The sequence below is a fragment of the Loxodonta africana genome, chromosome 4 (assembly GCF_030014295.1).
Source record: "Loxodonta africana isolate mLoxAfr1 chromosome 4, mLoxAfr1.hap2, whole genome shotgun sequence".
NCBI lineage: Eukaryota > Metazoa > Chordata > Mammalia > Proboscidea > Elephantidae > Loxodonta > Loxodonta africana.
Genome location: NC_087345.1, coordinates 88,842,706 through 88,860,835, shown reverse-complemented (window position 1 = coordinate 88,860,835; position 18,130 = coordinate 88,842,706). Strand labels below are relative to the sequence as shown.

The 18,130-nt window shown below is 58.7% G+C and overlaps 1 protein-coding gene across 3 annotated transcripts; it reads left to right on the top strand.

The window, feature by feature from the left end:
* Positions 1 to 1,799: 1,799 nt before the first annotated feature.
* Positions 1,800 to 18,061, top strand: TNS2 (tensin 2). 3 transcript variants are annotated; one of them, XM_010596969.3, is made up of 29 exons: positions 1,800 to 4,368; positions 5,999 to 6,107; positions 6,619 to 6,656; positions 7,553 to 7,591; positions 7,902 to 7,940; positions 8,085 to 8,134; positions 8,361 to 8,532; positions 9,453 to 9,503; positions 9,824 to 9,946; positions 10,034 to 10,098; positions 10,506 to 10,589; positions 11,130 to 11,242; positions 11,335 to 11,395; positions 11,672 to 11,747; positions 12,027 to 12,156; positions 12,273 to 12,338; positions 12,467 to 12,529; positions 12,738 to 13,949; positions 14,080 to 14,230; positions 14,359 to 14,948; positions 15,067 to 15,156; positions 15,516 to 15,641; positions 15,817 to 15,909; positions 16,040 to 16,117; positions 16,263 to 16,340; positions 16,759 to 16,927; positions 17,021 to 17,089; positions 17,233 to 17,262; positions 17,432 to 18,061. In XM_010596969.3, the coding sequence occupies exons 1-29, from the start codon at positions 4,294 to 4,296 to the stop codon at positions 17,568 to 17,570; spliced, it is 4,179 nt and encodes a 1,392-aa protein (XP_010595271.2). In that variant the 5' UTR covers positions 1,800 to 4,293; the 3' UTR covers positions 17,571 to 18,061. The 3 variants fall into 3 exon arrangements, with proteins under 3 accessions (XP_010595271.2, XP_003405092.2, XP_064140247.1); XM_003405044.4 differs by having other exon boundaries at positions 12,416 to 12,529; XM_064284177.1 differs by lacking the exon at positions 9,453 to 9,503 and having other exon boundaries at positions 12,416 to 12,529.
* The last annotated feature ends 69 nt before the right edge of the window (positions 18,062 to 18,130 follow it).

The window sequence follows — 18,130 nt, the reverse complement described above, 5'->3', positions numbered from 1 at the left end:
CTTAGCGCTGGGGGCACTGGCTGCTTTGAGCAGGCACTGGGCATTGAGCCCTGGGCACTGAATTCTCAGAATCCAGAATCCACCTTCCCCCCTCCCTGAGCCCCCCCTTACCAGTTTTCATCATGGAAATTCTAGTGGGGAGGGTGAGGGAGAGAGGAAGTTTCAGGAAGTGCTCACTGCTAAAGAACGTTAGGGAATCTGGGCATGGCAGTAGGCTCAGAGCTTTTAGGAAGACATCCCCTCTTTCATCCCTCCCCTCCCACTTCCCCTCCAGGGTGGCACAATTCAAACCACCCTCAGCACCCATTTAGCTCAATTTCAGGAAGCTCCTATTCAATACTAGATCCAGAAACTGCAAAAGAAGGGAATGAGGTTAGATTATAGAAGGAACTTTAATCATCATTGGGGAAGCCTGGGACTTGAGTTAAATATAAGCAAGACTTTCTTGAACAGATGTCTCCTAAGGAGTGGGAATGACCATCCAGCTCCGAAGTAGGGCAATGGTTGGGATGACTGGAGCTGCATGTGGGGAGGCACTGGTTGAGCACAATGTGGGGTCCTCTGGTGTGAGTCCTTTTGCAGGCATAGGTGACATCAAAGTCTCCCGTGAGGCAGAGGACCAGGAAAGGGTGTCAGGCAACTTGGCACACAAGTAACACCAGGTGTCTTCACCTGATTCTGGCGCCCCGTGGGCAGATGGGAGGCCAGGCCGCGGGTGGGTCCCGACTGGGGCTTTGGGGTCAAGCCCAGTGCCAAACAAGCTCCTGTGAAGGGGGCAGGCTGCGAGAGACCGGGCAGTTCTCGGCACTTTTGATTCTACTCCCTACGGGGCCAATGTCCACCTTTCCTTCGGCGTCTGTCTGGCTCGGGTGTTTCTTTTTGCCTGTGTCCCTCCAGGTCAGCCTCTCCTCGACTGTCTGTTGCCATCTCTGGGTTTCTCCCTGTCTCTGAAATTTTCCTGTCCCTGTGTTCTCCATGCCTTTCTCAAAATCTTTTTCCCGATCTCTTAGTCTCTTCCTGTCAGAGTCTCTCCCTGACTCTTCCTCTGACCGTCTCTGCGTTCCTCTTGCTTCTTGTCTCTTTGTGAGTCTGCGTTCGCGGGAGAAGGTGGAGAGAAGACGGAGAAAGGAGAGAGGCCGAGGGGGCGGGGAGCGGGCGGAACGTGGGGATTGGAGCCGGGGCGAAGGAGGGAGGGAGGAAAGGGGCGAGGGAGAGGGCGGCCGTGGCCGCGGGGAGCGGCGGGGTGGGAGGGAGCCCGGCCGGCCGAGCGCGGCGCGCCCGCTCCCCTCCTCCTGCTGGTCCCGCTCGGCAAGGGCCCCGGCGGGATGGGCTGGCCCGGGGGCAACCCCTGCTGCTGCCCCGCCCCGGTGCGCCCCCGCCCCGCCGGGCGCCCCCCGCAGGTGAGTGGCCGAGCCGCGCTAGGCCGGAGGGCGGTGGCCTCTGCGTCACGGCTGAGCGGGCAGTGCCGGGGGCGGGCGCCAGGGGGCGCGCGGAGTGGGGTGGGCTCCCCAGGTTTGGGGGTCCGGGCGGGCCTTGGTGACCCGGGGGTAGTTAGAGGCCAGGAAGGTGACCAGGGTGCAGGACACGGCCCGCGGTCGCACTCTGTCCGAGCCGTCGGGCCGTCAAGCCTTCTCGTCCCGGGAGCACACACTGCCCGGGCCGGCGCAGCATTCTCCCGCCACCATTCGTGCGCGCGCGCCCTCCTCACGAGGCGCGGCTTCTCCAGCGCGCTGGCGCATGTTGCCTCTACACTCACAGGCCCGGAACATGCGCTCGAGCTGGAAACAGCAGTTGGGCCGGGGCCTAGGAGAGAGTGTATGAGTCTTTTCCTCTTCTACTTTACATTTTGGGAAACTGGGGCAAAAAGGCACAAATGGAGCCGGTCCGACTTTCCAGACCCACTTCACTAATGTGCCCGCTTCTGCTTCTCCCTTCAATTCTCCAGCTCCCTCTGGGCACACCCATATACCCTGCCTTCCCTCACCCTCTCCTGGGCCTCACCCCTCCTCCTCGGCTGGGCCTGGGCTCCCAGCCTCTCATCCAACCACAGCTATTTCCAGGAAGTGGGGTGTGTGAGTGGAGGGGGTTTCTCCAAACAAATCCAAGACTTCTGAGTGAGAGGGGGCCAGGCTGGGGGAGCTGCTGACAGGCTCTGGAATGTTCCAGGCTGGAGGAAAGTGAGGGTCCTAGGGGTCTGGCCCTACCTTCCCAATCCTCTCCCAGTGACCTTACTTTCCCCTCAGATACACATTAAGAGACCAGCACTTTTCTGTCCCCATCTTCTTCCCTCAGATGCTCCACAGGGTGGGGAGGCACTCAAAGCCATGCCAGTCCTGGCCCTGGCCCTGGCCAACCAACACAGGGGTTAGTGAGCCTCAGTCACTGCTTGGACACCTTGCTGTGCCTGGGTGGGGAGTGTCTGAGACCAGTGAGGGTCAGAGGATATTTGGGGACCTGTCCCAGGTGAGGGGGCCTGCCACGAGGGAACTGTCCAGCCCATCTGGAGGCAGTAGGAATAGAAAGAAATATGCTAAAGTGGTCCTAGTCAGGAGGGAACTAGGCAGAGGAAAACCCCCCACCACAGTGCTCCTCCTCCCTGAAGCAGGGCTGGGTGCTGGACCCAGCCAGGCCCAGTTGCCCACACTGGCCAGGGGCCTGGAATGTCCTGGGACGCATGCAGCCAGGGCTGGGAGGTTGGGAGTGGGTTGCAGAGCCAGTGCCCATCTTCAGTTACAGGCTGGGGGTCCATGCCTTGCTACACAGATGCCACCCACTGGCCAAGGTACCCCGGGGACAGACTTCCTGGCCTGGAAAACTGGAGCTTCGAGGGAAAGGCCTCAGGCTAGGCCCAGCCCAGGCAGACCCAGGGAAATGTCCTGGGTGGGCCCCCAGCCAGGGGCTCATTCCAGAGACCACAGGATTGGACCAGTCCAGATGGGCATGAGGGAGGGGGAGGTTAGTCAGAAGGGACCCAGTGGGAGAAGCCAGAGCTGGGGGAGTTGGGAGTTGCCTGAGCTGGGACATTCAGTAAATACCATGCAAATGAGGGAGGGGGCATATTTGCACATTCTTGCAAATGACAGCTCCTGCCAGTTTGAGAGGCTGCTGTCCAAGGCTTGGGGCTGTTGACTCCCAGGCCATTAACCCCTTGTGTATTTGGAGATTACTCCCTCCTTCCCAAGGCCTTATCCACCCCCTGCCCTGACTCCCAGGACAGGAAGTTGGCCATGTTCCCAGGAGGGAGGCGGGAGGCCCATTGAGGGGGATGAGTATGTGTTGGGAGGGGGGCCGCCTGTCATCCTTAGGCCCTGGAACAGCAGCTAAGGAAAGAGAACAGAGCTAGGAGAGCCACGAAGGTAGTACTCAGGCTTTGGGGGCATGGTGGAGAGAGAGCCCAGCACTGAGGGCCTGGAACCTGGGGTGGAAGGCCTAAGATGCAGGGTTCGAAGGACAGGTTAGAGTTCTGTGAGGTAGGCCTGAAACAGAGCCATAGGTGAGTGGGGGATGGTGTCCCAAGCAGAGCAGCTAGGGGCTGTCAGGAGAAGGGGCTCAAATGCCTGGGATTGTGACAGGAAAATGGATCATTACTGTGGGCAAAGTGGTCTTTAGGCTGGAACTTGGCCTGGCAGTGGGTATGGCGGGTGGATGGTGCATGTCTTCCTTTTCCTACTTCACAACCAGGGAAACTGAGGCAGGAAGCTGGCCTGCAACTACATTTTCCCTGACCCTAAGAAGCCTCAGGATGCACTCTAGATCCTGGGCGGGCGGGGACAGTGGTTCCCAGCCCCTCCTCCCCACCGGAAGTCCTGAGAGGGCCTGAGAGTTCAGGCTGGGAGGCTGGCGGGGACACAGTGTTCCCCACTGGCCCTTGAGCCCTGCCCTGAGACCTAAATTCCCACCCTGCACCCGTCCCACCCCACAGGGGCTGGATCTCAGGACTCGGGATCCCTGCAGATCCCTGGACAGGGTGGATCCCTGCAACACCTTACGCGAAGACCAGTAGCTCCAAAGCCAGGGGGACCAAAGCATCCTGGGCTGACACTCCCAGCAGGGTAGATCCTGGGAATCTGATCTCCTGGCCTCCCCCACATCCTCCCCCCCCCCACTTCCTGGAGCAGCGACCTGCCCCCTTCCCGCCTGCACTCCCCTCCACTTCCAGGGCCAGGCTTCTCCTCTCACCAGCCAGACAGCCTCCCCTCCGCCCAGGGGAAGCAGCTGCCTCAGCCAGGCCGCTTCCAGGAAGCCCCAGCATTGTTCAGGCCTCTCGGCCAGCACCCAGGCCAGCCAGACACCATGAAGTCCAGCGGCCCCGTGGAGAGGCTGCTCAGAGCCCTGGGGAGGAGGGACAGCAGCCGGGCAGCCAGCAGGGTAGGAGTGCCCCCAGCTGGGCAGAGGAGGGGCAGGGATGGAGGTGTGGGCAGTGGGGGAGGGGGACAGGGCTCAGGCCAGACCCTCTTCCAATTTCAGTTTCCTCAGGCCTCTCTGCTTGGCCTGCATTCCCTCCCTCCTTACTCTGCCCTTTTGGGGTCCTGGGGCCACAGCATGACCAGCAGGGTTAGAGCAGATCCTGATGTCCGATTTGTCTCCTCTGTCACCTCCCTGCCCTAGCCTGGGCCAACTCTGGGGGTCCTGACCCACCAAATTTGCACCCCAGGTACTTCATTGCAGGACCTTGCCTGGTGCCATCCTGGAGCCCTAAAGCAAGGCCAAGAGATCAGGCCCCTTTCCTGACCTGGAATGTTTAGGGGAAATGCGGTGGGGTGATGGCCGAGGAGAAAGAGGCCAGGTCTTAGGGGTGCTTTAGAAACTGGAGGCTTGCTTTCCACTGACATTGTCCGCATACTGTGAATACAAAAATGCACCCATGTTTCCTACTGAGTCCAGCAAGATTGGTCCAGCCCAGAAGGGTTCCAGGTTGGGTTTAATCCAGTTGCTCCAGGGAATGCCAAGAGACCAAAGATGCTGCCTGGGTCCCCGGGCTGGGGGGCCTGGAGACCCCTTCACTCCCTTTCTCCACTTCTCAGCCTTACCCCAAAAGAACCTCAGGGCAGCATGAGACAACTGGAGTAGAGGGCAGAGGGAAAGAGGGGTGGGAGCTTGAACTCCAGAAGAGAAAAATGGGTGGAAGAAAGAGGAAGTAAATTGTCCCCAGAGGATGGGAAGAATGAACCCATTAATGGAAAAGGATGGGACTGAGATAGACCTGGGCAATGGGTGGGGGGGCATCCCAGCCTCCTGTCCACTGCCTTTCTGGGTGAGGAAGGGCTGAAAAGGACAGCTGGTCTACCCTCTCCCCCACTGGCTGCCTGAATCCCACTTGAACCTCCTCAAGAGGCTGTATCCATTGGCAGCAAAGCAGTGAAACACTTCTCCCCTATGTCAGGCTTCTATCAGCCTCTCCTCCCAGCATTACCCTGCTTACACAATTGCTGCTTGCCTGCTTGCCGCCTCAATGCACAGAGAGTAAACATGTTGTTCTGATAGGGAAGTGGTGGGGGGCATGTCAGCTGCCAGGAGCGTGGGGACAACGGGAGCTGACTCCTGCTGGGTCAGTCTGGCTGTTTTGTGACATGTTACACATGACATGTCTGGACCCCCTCCCCGCCCATTCTCCACACAGGCCGCCATCTGGAGATGGCAATATAGTGGAGAAATAGGGAGCCCTCATTGAGGAAAGTCAGAGAGCATACCACTAAGGGCATCACACACCAAAGCCACATATGGGGCCTAAGTGACCGACCCCTTGGGGAGGACTTGACCCAGCTTAGGGTGATGCAAGGGGTCAGATTCCATGCACTGTGTAGGACAGGCTCCATCCCTCCCCTGGAGCAGCTGTGGCCAAGTGAGTCTTCCGTGGAATGGGGGAGGTAGACCATGAGTCTCTGGGGCCTTTATTGGGATGGAGGAAGGAAGAAACCAGTGTGGTGTTAAGGCCCCTGCCTGGTCCTGGAGATGAGCCCCCTGGGAACCAACACTTCTGTCTGTCCCTCCACCCCAGCCTAGGAAAGCTGAGCCACATAGCTTCCGGGAGAAGGTTTTCCGGAAGAAACCACCAGTCTGTGCAGTATGTAAGGTGACCATCGATGGGACAGGTGTCTCGTGCAGAGGTGAGGGGCCCTGTCCCGTGACTCTGAGACCCTCTACCCAGTGCCACTGTACTGCACAACTCCAGGGGGCAGATTCACACCACATAAAATGTACGGTGAATTGACGCCTCTGGATCAGGCAACAAGGTAGCCAGGAAACAGCTGTATCCCCTTTCAGATGGCCCTTGCTCCCCATGACGAACACCTCAGCAAGCCAGGAGACTCGACACTCTTCACCTTCCCACCCTAACCTATGACTGGGGGGCTTTCCTCCCTCTCTTCCTCCTTACCCCAACCCAACTAATTACAGAACATTACTCCTGGCTCCCTCCCTCCCTAGCCTGGCAGGTACCCCACTGCCACCCTCTTCCCTCAGACTCTGCCTCTGCTGCCCACCCAGCCAGCTCAGTACGGCTGGAGTCCTGAAGTTTCAGGGGCTGTTCTGGGGCCTGGGGAGATGGGGGAGGCCCAGCCCTCCTACTGCCCCGACAAGCTCCTAGTAACACCTCTTTCTTCTCCCATCCCACTCCAGTCTGCAAGGTGGCGACACACAGAAAATGTGAAGCAAAGGTGGGTACCTGGTTCTACCTGATGGGGGAGGGGGACGAGATCCCTTCCTTCCTCCCAAGGGGCTTCTCCAGTCACACTGGCATTGACCCTCCACCTCTACCTCTCTCATCAGTGGGGAACCCCTGCTGGATGGGAGGGGATGCTGTAATGGGCCCTTTAAGAATCACCCTATTCCACCCCCTGGCGGGCTGGCCCCTGGCACGGGTGGACAGCGAGACAGCGTTTGTCTTGGTGCTGTGCCCAGGCTGCAGCTGGTGAAAGGATGGGGGGCGGGGAGGAGGAGGAGTAGGAGTAGGAGGAAGGGTGGGGTGGCTGGGGTGGGGGAGCAGCATTTCAGAGACTGGGCAGCCGGATGGGCTGTGCCTTCCCTCTGGGGAAGGGTCCTAAGGATGCCTGGGTGGGTCTTGTCCTGTGCCCTGCAAAGGCTGGGCAGAAGGTACAAGCCGTGGAAAGCACCCCTGCCCATGGGGAACCCGAGACAGGCCCTCTCTGAGGAGGTTCCCTGGTCCTTCTGTAGTATGAGTGGTCCCAGGGCCTTGGAACTGGCTTGAGGGAGTGCTATGCCCAGGGGCGGCGCCTCCCGGTGAAAGAGGCTAGTGTCCCTCCCTGGCCACGGCCTGCATGCATGGCTCTATATATAACTTCCGCCCTGCCCCTGGATGAATGGGGGTCTGTGTGGGCAGGGGGCTGGGAGCCAAGAGCAACAAGTGGGGGGCCTGGGGGTGGGGGACCGAGAGGCCAGAGGGGAGGCTCCCTTAAAAAGAAGAACCTCAGTTGGAGCCCATCCGCTGGCAGCCCCTCCACCTTCTTGCTGAAGCTGAAGGGTGGCACAATCCTCAAGCCCAAGAGAGCCCATTTCACCAGGAGCTCAGCCCCTCACTCAGGTCTCCCTCCAGGTGACTTCATCCTGTCAGGCCTTGCCTCCGGCAGAGCTGGTGAGTGTGCTCTGGGATGGGGTGAGGGAGGCAAGGGACCTGGCTGAGGTGTTCAGAGGTCTGGTGGCCCTGGAGAGGGCCCCCAGGAGGTCACCTTGAACTGACTGCAGTAGGTATTGCGCATCCTGAAGGGGAGGAAAAAAGGTGTCCTCTCCTCTTCCTGTTCTCTGGGGTCTGGTGGGGCTTAGGACGCTCCTCCCCCCCCTCAACTTAGCCCTCACAGGGATGCTGACATGCCCCCCCCCGCCCCACCCTACTATCCCCAGGGCCTTGCCCTAACCACTCCATTTCCTCCCATGTCTCCCTCTAGCGGCGGAACACGGCCCCAGTCAGGCGCATAGAGCACCTGGTAAGGTGATGTAGGAGTGGGCGGGGGCGGAAGCAGATAGCTCTGGGAGTAAGGACCTAGGTTTCTTCTGGGGACAAAAGGGCATGGGATTCTGAAGTGGAGTGCACCCGAAGAGATGTCCAGGCAGGGTTTCTCATCCACCAGGGATCCACCAAGTCTCTGAACCACTCAAGGCAGCGCAGCACTCTGCCCAGGTAAGTAGGGACACCTGGGGTAGTGCCACAGGATCCCTTCCGCCAGCCTCCCAACAGAGCTCCCCGGGACGGCCCCCCTCCCAAGCGGAATTCTCCCTCTGGCCCCACCCACCCTCAGGACCTCTCGGGCCTCACCTGGAGTCTGCCTGACACCCCTCCATCACACTAGCCACCTTCGGGTGCCCACCCCCTCCGTCCCTTTACCTAGGCTCTGCCCCCTCCCCAGGAGCTTCAGTCTGGACCCGCTTATGGAGCGGCGCTGGGACTTGGACCTCACCTACGTGACGGAGCGGATCCTGGCCGCCGCCTTCCCGGCGCGGCCAGACGAGCAGCGACACCGGGGCCACCTGCGCGAGCTAGCCCACGTGCTGCAATCCAAGCACCGCGACAAGTACCTGGTGAGGGGTGGGGCCTACCAGAATCAACCAATGAGAGAGCTGAGATTTCCAGATGGGTGAGGCTACTCACTGACGTCAAACCTGTGGAGGCGAGGCCCCCAGGGGCGGAGCCCGAGTGGTAGGGGCGGGGCCGGGGCCGGGGCCGGGGCCGGGGCGGGGCGCCAGAGCCGCTGTAGACCAGAGAGTCCTGGAACGCAGGCTGCTGGGCCGCCGGAGTTAGATCAGGTCTTAGCAATCTCCGCATTTTAGAGGCTCACTCTTACTTAGGGTCACAGCCAGTGATACCACTTCCACCCGCCAGTGTGCCTCGCTGCCTGAGGTCTCTTTCGTCTAAAACCAAACCCGTTGCCATGGAGTCAACTCATAGTGACCCTATAGCACAGGGTAGAACTGTCCCATAGGGTTTCCAAGGACCGGCTGGTGGATTCGAACTGCTGGCCTTTTAGTTAGCAGCCAGGCGCTTAACCACTGCTCCACCAGGGCTCCCTTCCATCTAAAACCAAAATCCCGGTGCAGTCGAGTCGATTCCGACTCATAGCGACCCTATAGGACAGAGTGGAACTGCCCGATAGTTTCCAAGGCGCACCGGGCGGATTCGAACAGCCGACCTCTTGGTTATCAGGAGTAGCACTTAACCACTACGCCACCAGGGATCTAAGAGCAATTTTCTGAAGATCTCTCCAACTTTGAGCAATATTATGGTATGGAATCTTTCTACTTGTCCTTGTAGTTTTAGGGGAAACCCTGGTGGCGTAGTGGTTAAGTGCTACAGCTGCTAACTAAAGGGTCGGCCGTTCGAATCCGCCAGGCGCTCCTTGGAAACTCTATGGGGCAGCTCTACTCTGTCCTATAGGGTGGCTATGAGTCGGAATCGACTCGACGGCAGTAGGTTTCCCTCTAAAGCCCCCCTTTATTTGCAGCTCTTCAACCTTTCAGAGAAAAGACATGACCTAACCCGCCTAAATCCCAAGGTAGGAGGGCAATGGCCTGCCTAGCCATTAAGCCCAACCATGCCTGCCCCCAAAACCTCCCAGCCTCATCATTATTAATAATTGCAAGTCGCATTTACTTCACTCTTAAGCACTTTCCCATACAACCTATTACTTGAGACACCCCAAAACGTTCATGGTGCAGCAGGTGTCAGCTTATTTTTTGGGTAAGGGAAGTGCTGAGGCTGACAAGGACAGCTATGGTAAAGAGAAGCATCAGGCTCTTGCACCCCATCCCTTTTCCATCCCCACCCATCTCTTTTCTTCCGTGGCCCCCACCCTCATCCATCCTCTTACCCCAGGTCCAGGACTTCGGCTGGCCAGAGCTGCACGCCCCGCCCCTGGACAAGCTGTGCTCAATTTGCAAGGCCATGGAGACATGGCTCAGTGCTGACCCGCAGCATGTGGTAGTACTGTACTGCAAGGTAGGCTGGGTCCTCGGGGTGCAAAGGGCTGGGGTGGCTTCAGCCTGTACCCCAGCAGGCCCTCCACCCTGTCTCTCTGTCCCTCAGGGGAGCAAGGGCAAGCTTGGGGTCATCGTCTCTGCATACATGCACTACAGCAAGATCTCCGCGGGGTGAGGCTCCACTACCACCTGAGTGGCCCCTTCCTCCAGGGTCCTTCCTCCAGCTGGCCCCTAGGAGACCATCTCCCCAGAAGCCCCCTGTTTGTTCTGAGCCCTTGAATGTAAACTTGACATTTCCATCTCCATTTTCTCACTTGCATTTTACCCCAGTCCTGAGCAGATGGTCTTATTGCCCCTTCTTGTAGATGAGGCAACTAAAGCTCAGGGAACAATTGCTGGAGGTCCAACAACTAGTAAAGTGATTATATGTGGGGCTTTTAGTTCGCTTTACCACCACTCTGAGCGTTTTCTAAGACTTGGGGGCATCACACCTCTCCTTCCTCCTCTGGGGCTTAGGGATGGGAGGCCAGAATGGAGACCAGCCCCTAACCCCCCCACAACCACCCTGGTTTCCCCAGGGCAGACCAGGCGCTAGCTACACTTACCATGCGGAAGTTCTGTGAGGACAAGGTGGCTGCGGAACTGCAGCCCTCCCAGCGCAGGTGAGCAGCCTGGGGTTGAGATGGGTGGGAGAAGCAGCTCACTCCACGACTACCAAAGCCACGATTCTCCCATTCATGCAACATGCTTTCACTGAGCACTTCCTGTGTGCCAGGCACTGTGCCAACTGCTAAGAATATAGAACGAACAAGTTCCCTGCACTCATGGAGCTTACGTTCTAGTGGAGTAAAAGGCAATAAACCTGTGAATAAATAGAGAAGATCATTTTGGACAATAAGTACAATGAAGAAAATAAAGCCAAACCGTGTGATACAGTGGGGTTCATGAAACAGTCAGGCAGAGATCTGGGGCAAGAGCATTCTAGGCAGAGGGAGCGGCAAGTACAAAACCTTGAGGCAGCAAGAGGGATTCGAGTTAGGTGCAAGGAAGAACTTTCTGGCAAGCTGGAACATGGAAGGGAAGTTCTGAGAAGGGCAGATCTTCCCATGATGAGTGGAGGTTGTGCATAACTGAAATGATACAAGTGGACTTTCAGGAAAAAGGCTTATGTTCTCTCGTTGACACTTCTTCCCAACCCCCAGATACATCAGCTACTTCAGTGGTCTGCTGTCTGGCTCCATCAGAATGAACAGCAGCCCTCTCTTCCTACACTATGTGCTTGTGCCCATGCTGCCAGCCTTTGAACCCAGCATAGGTGAATCTACCTGAGATGTGCTCCTGGGGAGGGATAACCCCACCCTACTCCACTCAGCACCCCTCATGCACCTTCTCTTCCCTACCCTCCAGGCTTCCAGCCCTTCCTCAAGATTTACCAGTCTATGCAGCTTGTCTACACATCTGGAGTCTAGTGAGTGCCCTGTTCCCAGGGCCCTACACTTTCATGGCCAGGCCAGCTCCCCTGTGCCACCACTTCCTAGATTCCTGCTTCTCCAGCCTCCCTAGACACCTGGGCCTCTAGCTCCAGCCACTGCACCTGAAAATGGAACCCATTTTACCGATGGGGAAGCTGAGGCTCAGCCAAAGCCTCTCACTTGAGACTCTGACTCAGATATCCTGACTGTGCATAGGCCCACCCCTGAGCCCAGGTGCCTCCGATTCAGCCGTGCCTTCTTTCTTCCCACAGCTGCATCGCAGGCCCTGGTCCCCAGCAGCTTTGCATCAGCCTGGAGCCAGCCCTCCTCCTCAAAGGCGACGTCATGGTGTGTGTGTCGGGGGGGGGGGTGGTCCTAGCAACAAGGAGGGCCCAGGGAATGGGATGAGGTTGGGGGGGGTTGTCCTCCCAGCTGCACAGACTTCTGGTGAGTTATCAATTCAAGGCAGATTAGAGAGAACAAAGGGAGTACCCTAGATGGAATAGGGAGTCACCTTGAGGTTGAGGTGGGGCAGAAGCTGTGGTCAGGTTGTCCCCAGGGTAGAGGTACAGAGGAGGCATTAGTAAGCATGAGAGCCTGACTTCTGGCCTCCCTCCCCTCAACCAGGTGACATGCTATCACAAGAGTGGCCGGGGCACTGACCGAACCCTTGTGTTCCGAGTCCAGTTCCACACATGCACCATCCATGGACCACTTCTCACCTTCAGTAAGGACCAACTGGATGAGGCCTGGACTGGTGAGTCAGTGATGAGTGGAGGAGGCTGGAGACCAGCGAGGGGCAGGCAGGTGGAGGCAGGCAGGAGAGGATAGGGGAGGCCAGGTGCCTGGCTCCTCACTGTCCACTCTCCACAGACGAGAGGTTCCCCTTCCAAGCCTCAGTGGAGTTTGTCTTCTCCTCTAGCCCCGAGAAGATCAAAGGTAAGAACAGGGCCTTGGGTCAGTAGCTGAAAGTTGTATATCCCTTGCTCCTCATCACCTGGGTGGCCCTTTCACAGGCAGCACCCCACGGAATGACCCCTCTGTCTCTGTTGACTACAACACTGCAGAGCCCGCCGTCCGTTGGGACTCTTACGAGAACTTCAACCAGCACCACGAGGACAGTGTGGACGGTGTGTGGGGCAGGCCCTAGGGTGGGAGGAGGTGCCAGTTTGATGGAGGGGAAGGGAGCACACGCCTTCTTCCCCAGGCAAATCCCCCTCCCAGGAGTCCCCCTGAGCCCCTCTTAACTGGAGTCCCCAGAGCCGTCTCCTCACATTAACCATCTCTTTCTTCCTCTTCCCTGCTTGTCCTCCCTCCCCAACCCTGTTCCTCACTCAGGCTCCCTGACCCACACCCGGGGTCCCCTGGATGGCAGCCCCTATGCTCAGGTGCAGCGGGCCCCCCGGCAGACCCCACCTGCACCCTCTCCAGAGCCACCTCCACCCCCCATGCTCTCTGTCAGCAGTGACTCTGGCCATTCATCCACACTGACCACAGAACCTGCTGCTGAGTCCCCAGGCCGGCCACCCCCAACGGCTGCTGAGCGGCAGGAGCTGGATCGTCTTTTGGGAGGCTGTGGATTGGCTAGTGGAGGCCGGGGAGCTGGGCGTGAGACAGCCATCCTAGATGACGAGGAGCAGGCCCCCTCGGGCGGAGGCCCCCATCTCGGGATGTTTTCAGGCCACAGGCCTGGCCTCAGCCGCCACTGCTCCTGCCGCCAGGGGTACCGGGAACCCTGTGGGACTTCCAATGGGGGCTACTACCGGCCGGAGGGAACCCTGGAGAGGCGGCGACTGGCCTTTGGGGGCTATGAGGGGCCCCCCCAGGGCTATGCCGAGGCCTCTGTGGAGAAGAGGCGCCTCTGCCGGTCGCTGTCTGAGGGTCCATACCCGTACCAGCCTGAGCTGGGCAAACCAGCCAATTCGGACTTTGGCTACCGTACCCCAGGCTACCGGGAGGTGGTGATCCTGGAGGACCCTGGACTGCCTGTCTTATGCCCATGCCCAGCCTGTGAGGAGAAGCTGGCATTGCCCACAACAGCACTGTATGGGCTGCGGCTGGAGAGGGAAGCTGGAGAGGGGTGGGCGGGTGAGGCTGGCAAGCCTCTCATGCACCCAGTGCGGCCAGGGCACCCCCTGCCCCTGCTAGTGCCTGCCTGTGGGCATCACCATGCCCCAATGCCCGACTACAGCTGCCTGAAGCCTCCCAAGGCAGGTGAAGAGGGGCATGAGAGCTGCTCCTACACCCTGTGCCCAGAAGGCAGGTATGCACATCCAGGGTACCCTGCGCTGGTGGCATATGGCTATGGAGGAGCAGTTCCCAGTTACTGCCCAGCATATGGCCGGGTGCCTCGCAGCTGTGGGTCTCCAGATGAGGGCAGAGGGTATCCCACCCCTGGTGCCCACTCCCCACGGGCTGGCTCCATTTCCCCGGGAAGCCCATCCTACCCACAGTCCAGGAAGCTGAGCTACGAGATCCCTGCAGAGGAGGGAGGGGACAGGTATCCCCTGCCCGGACACCTGGCCCCAGCTGGCCCTTTGGCATCTGCAGGTGAGGGGCTCTAGGTGGGGGGGCCTCGGGGGAGGGGAGGGCTCTGGGAGATGGTGGGGAGTCCAGGGGACATAGGGCATAGGAAAGTTGAGGGTCTACTCCTGGCTCACAGCCTGTGTCCCCACTGCAGAGTCCCCTGAGCCAGTCTCCTGGAGAGACAGCCCGAGTGGGCAGAGCATGCTACCTCGGTCTCCCCGAGATGCCCAGTGCAGTGCCCCCTCAGAGTTGTCTGCTCCCTCCACGCCGCTGCACACCAGCAGCCCAGTCCAGGGCAAGGAAAGGTATGCAGAAGGGTGGCAGTGCTCAAGTACTTGTTTGTCCAATCAGGCACCGAAGGCCTAGGGGTGGGTGGCCAGCTCACAACAGGGGCTCTACAGTCCTGCTGACCATGTGTCCTCTCACCCTGCAGCACTCAATGCCAGGACACCAGGTCCCCCACTTTGGCGCCCACTCAGAGACTGAGTCCTGGTGAGGCCTTACCCCCTGCATCCCAGGAAGGCACTGAAAAGCCTCCTGACCTGCCAGCAAGAAGTGGGCCTGAGCCTCCAGCCCCTGGCCCCTTCTCCCCAACCTCTCCTCCCAGCTCACCCAGTGACTGGCCTCAGGAAAGGAGCCCAGGGGTCCGTACAGACAGTGCCAGTCCACGGGGCCCGGTGCCCACCACACTGCCCGGCCTCCGCCACGCACCCTGGCAGGGTCCTCGAGGCCCCCCAGACAGCCCAGATGGGTCCCCCCTCACCCCTGTGCCTGCCCAGATGCCCTGGCTTATGGCCAGCCCAGAACCGCCTCAGAGTTCACCCACACCTGCCTTCCCCTTGGCTGCAACCTATGACACCAATGGCCCTGCCCAGCCCCCACTTCCTGAGAAACGCCACCTGCTGGGGCCTGGGCAGCAGCCAGGGCCCTGGGGCCCAGAGCGGGCCTCACCACCAGCCAGAGGCACCAGTCACCATGTCACCTTCGCACCTCTGCTCCCGGATAACACCCCCCACCTCACAGGTATAAAGGACTTGAGAGGGGGTAGGGCCACTTTGGGAGAACCCTCTTTCTCCCAGGGAGGGGTAAGGCATGGGCACTGAGGTACTCTGGGCCTGAGTTCAGTCCCTCCCTGTCCTAGAGTCCTCTGCACAAGAGAACCAAAGCAATGTCAAGTTTGTCCAGGATACATCCAAGTTCTGGTACAAACCACACCTCTCCCGCGACCAAGGTGAGAACCCAGCCTTCCCCTATCCCTCCCCACCCTCCAGGGCTTCTGTCTTGGCTTTTGAGTCTCATCCTTTGAGTTGAAGCCCTTGGCTCTCCTGCCTGCCTCCTCCAAGTTTAGCCTTGGCTGAGCCTCACACTAACAGGTGATTCTGGGCTTTGGGCCTGAGGAGGTTAGACTCGATAACTCCAAAGGCCTTGTTAACTCTAAGGTTCCATCCCCAAATTCCCAATATCACCACAGCTGTCAGGGCAAGAGAGGCCTGAGGAGATTGGTTAACAGAAAAGTGGGGCATGGTGGATGTGAGTTGGGATGGGGCTTATTCAGCCACTGCGAAAACTTGTCCTCCCCTCCATCTGCAGCCATCACCCTGCTGAAGGACAAGGAGCCTGGGGCCTTTCTGATCAGGGACAGTCATTCATTCCAAGGGGCTTATGGACTGGCCCTCAAGGTGGCTACACCTCCACCCAGTGCACAGCCTTGGAAAGGTACAGAATACCCCAAAGCCTGAAGAACAGCAGGGAGGAGGCGAGCGGATGCCACTCCACGATGGGGTGGGGAGAGGCAGGAAATGGCCTCCCTCACTCGGGAAAGAAACCTGTCGGGGAGAAGGTAGGGAACTTGGAATCTAATAAAGCTTACTCTTCTCTCCCCTCCTCTCAGGGGACCCCTTGGAACAGCTGGTCCGCCATTTCCTCATTGAGACTGGGCCTAAAGGGGTGAAGATCAAGGGCTGTCCCAGTGAACCCCACTTTGGTGAGGAGAAGGGGCTGGGGGAAGGCTACAATTGGGTTGGTTTCGGGAGAGGCCAAGGAATCTCAAGATGATGGGTGAGAAAACTAGGGGATCTATGGACATCTGAGAACTTTTCTCACTTCCCCTGCAGGTAGCCTGTCCGCCCTGGTCTCCCAACACTCCATCTCCCCCATCTCCCTGCCCTGCTGCCTGCGCATTCCCAGTAAAGGTGGGTGCTTATAATCTGTACTCCAGCCAAAGGCAGAATTAGGGGGTCCTGGCTCCCAGCCTTCCCTGGAGATAGCAAAAGGAGTGCTTCAGCTTCTAGGGAATGGTACTTCCTTCTGACCTTCCCTGGCTCTCACTTCCCCCAGATCCTCTGGAAGAGACAACTGAGGCTCCAGTGCCCACCAATATGAGCACGGCAGCAGACCTCCTGCGTCAGGGCGCTGGTAGGGACCTCTCTCTCCCTCTTTCCCCTTGGGTATCAAGGGAGACACTGCAGATACAGGGCATGGGGCAGTGAAAGGCCTCGAGGTGGGTGGGCCCTAAAGGAAGTATTTGAGCCATTAAGACAGGGGAGCCGGTATGTGGAGCGGGCTGTTGAAGGGGATCCTCAGTCAAGTTCTCAAAGTGTTAGAACATGAGAATCATGGAGAGCTTGTTGAAATGCAGGTATTCAGGCCCCCTCCAGTGTTTCTTGCTCTAGACTGGTAGAGTCATGAAGTCCCCTTTTTACAGGTTACCTGTGTGATTCTAATGCACTTTGAGCAGGACTAGCTGGGGAAAGTGCAAGAGCTGGTGGGTTTGGGAAGTAGAGAGATATGAATCTGTTTCCCCCCGCCCCCACCCCACTTCCTGCCCCTGCAGCCTGCAGTGTGCTTTACCTGACTTCAGTGGAGACGGAGTCACTGACAGGCCCCCAAGCCGTGGCCCGGGCCAGCTCTGCAGCTCTGAGCTGCAGCCCCCGCCCTACGCCAGCCGTTGTCCACTTCAAGGTCTCAGCCCAGGGCATTACGCTGACAGACAACCAAAGGAAGTGAGTCGGTGGGCTAGACCCATAGAGCCCAAAGTTTAGCCCCCTAAGGGCCCTGATTTCTGAGCGTGACCTCCTCCACCCTCCTCCTTGCAGGCTCTTCTTTCGCCGTCATTATCCAGTGAACAGCATCACCTTCTCCAGCACTGACCCTCAGGACCGGAGGTGAACCTCCCTCCAAGCCCTTTCCTCTCACAGCCCCCGCGGTTCCATCAGGCTCCACAGACCGATTAGTCCCCAGCCCCAGGTCCTCCTTTCAGTAGCTGCTAGTCAGGGTATACTCCTTCATAGTTCTTCTCCTTCTGCAGATGGACCAACCCAGATGGGACCACCTCCAGGTAAGCCTCCTCCATGAATCCAGTCTCTTCTCTCTTAGGGATCCAGACATCCCCATCCTGCCCAACCCTGGCATTTCAAACTCTTCCTGAGGCAGCCCACCCAAAGCCAGCTGCATTCCCTTGTGAAAGTGCTGAGGCCACTCCCCACTCTGACTCCTTGTTCCCCTAGGATCTTTGGTTTCGTGGCCAAGAAGCCGGGGAGCCCCTGGGAGAATGTGTGTCACCTCTTCACAGAGCTTGACCCAGATCAGCCTGCAGGCGCCATTGTCACCTTCATCACCAAAGTTCTACTTGGCCAGAGAAAGTGAAGGGAGGCCACAAGCTCAGAGCCCACATCAACACTACATCCCCTTCTGGCACCCCACAGCCCTCACTTCCTCCTGGGTCCCCAGGAGACCCAACAGCCAGCCCCCTCCCTTAGGAATGGGGAGTGGGCATCAGCCTGGCACACTGCTCTCCTTCCCAACCCCAGCCTGCTAAGCTAAGTGACGGGCCCATGAGATGACCTTGCAGGTGAGCAGATGGCAGAGGTGTGCGTGTGAGGGTGAGGAAGCATCAGAAGTTGACCGCTGGCGGAGATCAGGACAGCCAAGAACATCAGCCTTGGAGGGGAAACAGACCCTGCTAGCTCCACACAGCTGCAGGTCCCAGCATGGCAGGGATAGGGGAGAGGGGTAGGGAGAAGTCGCTCCCTCCTCGGCCTCCCCCTCTGAGCAGAGAGACCAGAGTGGGATCACATGAAGAGGGGGGAAAAAAGAGTCTATTTTTGTCTAATAATAAAGAATTTCTATCAATTTTAGTCAGAATTGGAGTCATGCCTTGGTGTTCATGGGAAGGTCAAAGACTCAGGTCTCCTGGGAACATGCCT